Consider the following 5,974-nt stretch of genomic DNA (forward strand, 5'->3'; position numbering starts at 1 on the left):
GTAATTGATAGTACCTATGTATATTATCCAATATCTTATCAACTTGTGGGATTAAATTGTGAGGTTCAAAATTTTAATAGCTTTCATTGTTGATTGATTTTTCAGACATATATCTTGATCGAACTTCTTGGATAACTTGGATGTCATTTGAATCTGAATCGTCGGTATACATGTGCATTATAATTTCACTGGTTAATTCAGTACTAAATTGAGATGCATCAAAGATTCAGTTAGTTGCTATTATTATATCTTTACATTACATGGGTAATATTGCAATATGTGGTATTTTATTATTAGATGCTTGGACATTATCCACTGAAATAGTTTTTATTAATGATTTAATGGGGATCGGATCTAGGGAAGCATGAAACATATATTTAATATTTCTTTGAAGTATTTAAAATAAGAAAAAAATAAGACTGATTTTATTTTTTATTTTATAAAACATTAAACATAAAGATAGGATCAGAAATAATAAACCTCCCAGAAGCAGAGATGCTCTGTTTGGTTTTGGTAACTCTTCATATTGTTTATTTTATTTAATAATTAATGGTAAATGGTATGTCAAATACAGCAAAACTGATAACATTTCTTATAAACATAACTACAATGCGCATCTACAGTTGCATTTGTTATGACATTATGATTATAACAAGACCTCTTACAATCAAAGATAAATAGGGAAAAATTAGCTACAACATACAGAGATTTCGAACCGATTTCTTCTATATCTCTAAGGTTTTCCATGGTGTTCAAAAGCCTCAACCACTTCACTTAATTCTTGCCCAATCTTCTTAAAAAGACCACCACTACCATTATTCTTGTTTGATCCATACTGAATCATGGGCTGCTTATTAATATCAAGAAAATACAAAATCATCACCGTAACTATCGAACCAACAAACATAGGAATCGGCCCAAAAATCCATAACAACAAAGTGGTTGCGAAGTATAGTGCTCGCAACCCAATTGTCCAAAAATTACTTCCTCTTAAAACTGCCTTTTGTATGCAGTCAACAGGAACATCACCAGTTGGCATACTTATGAGGAAACATCCATGTACAAAGTGTCTTGTAGTTTGTATAAAACAAGCGAAAGCCAATAGGAAACACGATAAAAGCGATATGTATTTGATTGTGCTTGTGGATTTACTTGTATCCCCTAATATAAAATTGCTTGTAAGAAAGTTAGTTGATGAGTTTCCTAGTAAAGCTCCAATTAGAGAGCACAAAACTAGTGAGATTGATGACAAGGAAATTGATGCTGATAAATGACCGTTAAGAACCGATACCGCAAATCCTCTGTCTTTAGCATCAATCTGCATCAACCAAAAAAAAAAAAAAAAAAAAAAAAAGATTAAAAAAATTGATAAACAATTTATAGGATTGAAAGATGGATTAATAAAATTACCAGAAGCATTTTTTCAACCCAAGCTTTCTTGTTATGGTTTTCGTAACCAATTGAAGTAATTTCAGGACAATTGAGGTATCTATAGAGAAGGAATAGATGATAGATGCACATGATCAAGAAACCAGTTGGGACCAGGATTAAATCCAAGTTTGCTTCTTTCCACCATCCCATTTTTCTTTTTGTTATTTTAAAATGTAATAAGTTTTTTGGGGGATTGGGGGTTAAAGAAGAGTAATGTAAGTGTAATTAAGGTCTAGTAAAGGGTTCTGCTATGGTATATGAAAGTAACTATAAAAAGACTTTGTCAATGAGATTTGGTTGGAATTTACTTGATGGCCGTTGTAGTCATGCACGTGGAGCCATTTTCAGTTTCTCACAACTTGCAATGGTTTATTCTTTCTTGAGCTGCCTAAATTTTGTGTTGTACTTGTGTTGTATAGTGTTTTTACATATGATTTCAAATCGATTAATCTGAAAACCGAACTGAATGAAATTGAAAAAAACAAATCGAATTTTAGTTCGATTTTCGGTTTTCTGTTTTCAAATTTGAATTTGAATTTTGATTTTAATTTGATTTAACAAAGACGGAATTCAACCAAAAATATATTAAATTGTTAATATAAAATCATTAAATTGTAGCTCAACTGGTAGTGGCCTGTTTTTCTAAGCGAAAGGTCAGGAGTTCGACTCCGCTGGGCTGCAACATTGCACGCAATGTTAATCCTGACTTAAAGGCTGAAGTATCCACTCAGGTCGCATTTCGCTTAGTGCGGGGGCAACGGGGATGGGGGTTTTATCGGCTATGCCCTCGGATTGGTCCTGGTTTCCTCCATGACAGTAGTTGGGGGCGGGTTATGCAACTACGGAAGATGAACGCGTAGGTGGTTTAGTCCTCTGGGTGATCCCAAACTGATGTCCCAAAAAAATTGTTAATATGAATAAATGAAAAATTGATTTTAAAATCAAAAGTCAAATTTAAAATCGATTTGTTATGATTATATTGGTTAGTTTTGTTTTTTTTTTGGTTTCTCAGTGTTAAGCAGTGTTGTAAAAGTCGGCCGACTTGACCGACGCGTCGGCCGATGCGTCGTTTTTTTGGGTTCTCCGTCCCGTTTGTTCTAAAAACGACTCAAAAGACTGTCAAAGCTAAAAGTTCTGTCAAACTCTGTCAAAGACGGTCAAAGTTGGTCAACAACGGTCAAAATCAGTCAAATTTTTGTCAAGATGTGATATGTTTTAAAATTAGGGTTTGTTTTCATTTTTTGGGCCGCTCTTTTCTCTGTGTCCTTACTGATTATGTACTCGGTAACTTTAATTGAGTTTGAAGTTTGATTGTTTTTAAATTCAAGTTCTTATTTAAGAAATTTATGGTACAGAATCAACTATTTTATACATATATAAATATATATTTAAGAAATTATTAATAAAGTCAACGTTGGTCAACGAACGATGCGTCCCCGATGCGTCCCCGACTCGGCCGACGCGTCCTTTTTAGGTCTCGACCGATGCGTCCCCGACTCGCGACTTTTACAACCTTGGTGTTAAGTCAAATCTAATTTGATTTTCAGTATTTGTTTCAATTTTGAAAGTTAATTCTGTTTCAATTTTGCTTTCAAAATTTTTAAAACCGAATAAACCGATGAAATTGATATTAATAAACACTCCTACAAATCTACAATGTAGTGAGTTTTTATATTGCTCCGTGTTACTCTTTGTTTAAATTATTCTTACCCTATAATAGAAGGTTATAAGCACCATTTATTTTATTTATTTATTTCAATAATTACATATTGTTAATACATGAAAAGTAACTTGATAGGTTTAAGTTACACATTTTCTTTTCGTATATTTTCATGTCATGATGTCTAACTTTTGGCCAATTAATGCAAGTTCAAAAGAAAGAAATCGCTCACATTTGAGTAGTTTTAAAGCTCAAATCATGTTTAGTGCAAACAATTTGGGGATTTCATCGATTTTGTTGCAGTTTTCTCGAATTATTTTGGTTCGGATCTGTTTGGTTTTGAATTTTTTTTGGAGCATAACAGAAAACCGAATTGAATTAAAAACTAAAACAGAAAGCTTTTTTTTTTTTTTTTTGAAAAGCAGATATTTATTTACTCCCTCCGTCCCAAAAAAAAAAGTCCAGATTACTATTTATATCTGTTCCAAAATAAATGTCCCCTACTCAAAATAACACAATAAGGTCACAAAAATTCCAATGACACCCTTTTTATATATGGAAGTCAACAACACATTTTCTCATAATTTCTTCTCTCACTTACTTTGTTAAGGAATGTAATTAATTCGGATAACATATTAAATGAAGGACAAAATAGACATTTTAACAACATATCTTAAATCCAACATTTTTTGTTAAAAGACACTTTTTTCGGGACGGAGAGAGTATATAGTAAAATATGTACAAGAGTGTTCATATATACCGTATGGACAATGCAGGTCCAACGAATATATGCGAGAATTACATCACGAATATAAACAAACGAAATTCTAGCCCGAGTTGGAAGAGTTGCTTATCGACTAGAACTACCTGAAGAACTTAGTAGCATTCATGATACTTTTCTTGTATCACAGCTATGGAAGTGTTTAGTAGATGAAGCAACTTATGTTCTGTTACAAGAGATCGAACTAAATGATAAATTGAGCTATGTTGAAGAACCGGTCAAAATTCTTGATCAACAGATAAAGCAGTTAAGGAATAAGACTATCTCTTTGCTGAAAGTACAATGGCGACGTCGAAAGAGTTTCGAGTTCACTTGGGAACCTGAGGAGTGGATGATGGTCTATTGTCCTTCCGTATATCAGGAATGGTTCGTGAGGACACGAACAGAATGACGGGAGGAGAGTTGTTACATCCCAAATTTTCAAGGTAATAATTATAATATTTTTTTATTATTGTTGTCGTATCTAGCCGTATATTGGTAATTTAAATGTTCGTGTAAATTTATATACGAGAAATCTCAAAAATTTCTAAGCGTAAGATAGTTTAAACTCGAGGGACTAAAGGTATTAAAAGCTAAAATTTTAGGGTTTAGGCTGAAAATATTATATATCAGCAAAAATATACCTAGATGCTTCGATTATATTCTGTATTACACTCAAAATAACTACAAACAATCTGTTCTTTCTTCTCGTGTACAGAAGAATACCCACAAACCCTAGCTCAACTAAATTGAAGCCTAATTCGTTCCTTATAATTGCAATTCGACCTAGAATCATTACTAGAACGCAAGGTAATCTTTAATTCTTGATTTATTCAGTTGAAAACAAAGAAATTGACTAACCCTAAAATAGCTAGGGTTAGGATTAGTCAAATTTAAGGAAGGGTTTTGTTTCTATTGTAACATCCCGCTTTTTTCCGTTTACTTTTCGTTTATTCATTTTAAAGTCCGTTATATATTTATAACATCTCCCATTGATACGCGTTTTAAATTATCTCGTTTAGGTAATTCACGCACCCGAATGAAACTAGAGGGACCAAACATGCCAAATGACCAAACCTTTGACTAGGTCAAAGGGTCAACACTTCACTCTCATCCATTCATTTCTTCCCTTTCACTTTTACTACTTCCTTTTTCTCTCAAGAACACCAACAAGAATTCATCATCTAAATTCGGATTAGGAAGCTAGCAACAAAACAAATTGCATTTTTGAAATCCTTGCAACTTCCTCTTCGATTCCATACCGATTTCATTACATTTGGGTAACTTTCTAAAATCACTAGATTTTGTGTTCTTGATGTTTTTAACTTATAAAGTTGTTAATTAGTGTCTATGGCTCAAGTCTAACATGAATATATGATTTATATGCTCGACAAACATGAAAAGTGTGTGTTTGATTTTGAGTTTTGAATGATTTAATGTTGTTGTTATGATAAAGTGCAAGTATTAAATGTGTTCCTAGTATCACTAGCTTCAATTTGATGTGTAGGTTGCTTTAGAAAACTTCATAAACTTGATTATTGATTTTGGTGGATTTGGGTTAGGGTTTGATGAACTTGAAATGAACCTTTGATGCTTTGAATGACATGAGATGTTATTAGTAAGTGTTTAGTTGTATTGTATGTTTAATTATCTTTAAAACGGCATATCTTTCGTGCAAATTGGTTGCCCGAATCATTGAATTGCATTTATGAACTTGAATGCATTAAATGATGAGCATTGAATGTGATTTGGGTTGTTGCAAGTATTGAATTGTTTGTTGAAATGTGTTTAGTTGTTTTCCTCGTCAAAATATCTACCTGATGGTATAAGATACATGTTTTGGTTGTTTGCGGGTCATAAATTGGGAATGTTTGAAGTTTGGTTCGTGCATTTATTTGTTGCAGTAGAAACAGGGTCTGCATACCAATCTGGACGCCGTCCAGATTATTGGACGCCGTCCAGGCCTTCAATGCTGGACGCCGTCCAGCAAATCTGGACGCCGTCCAGTTACACTGCCAGTTTCTGTTTTGTTTTACCATTTTACGAAAAATGTTTGCTATGCTACGCACCTCCGATTCACATGTAACTTGTTCTAACATGATCATATATGATTAAAAACCTCA

At 33.1% G+C, this 5,974-nt stretch overlaps 1 protein-coding gene across 1 annotated transcript; it reads right to left on the reverse strand.

Moving 5' to 3' along the window:
- Window positions 1–524: 524 nt before the first annotated feature.
- LOC139897854 (uncharacterized) lies at window positions 525–1,610 on the reverse strand. Its single transcript, XM_071880571.1, has 2 exons — window positions 1,411–1,610; window positions 525–1,318 (listed from the first exon to the last, which is right to left on the reverse strand). Exons 1-2 carry the CDS (start codon window positions 1,579–1,581, stop codon window positions 734–736), a joined length of 756 nt encoding a protein of 251 aa, XP_071736672.1. The 5' UTR covers window positions 1,582–1,610; the 3' UTR covers window positions 525–733.
- Window positions 1,611–5,974: the final 4,364 nt, after the last annotated feature.

This window comes from Rutidosis leptorrhynchoides, chromosome 3 (genome assembly GCF_046630445.1).
Source record: "Rutidosis leptorrhynchoides isolate AG116_Rl617_1_P2 chromosome 3, CSIRO_AGI_Rlap_v1, whole genome shotgun sequence".
In the NCBI taxonomy this organism is placed as follows: domain Eukaryota; kingdom Viridiplantae; phylum Streptophyta; class Magnoliopsida; order Asterales; family Asteraceae; genus Rutidosis; species Rutidosis leptorrhynchoides.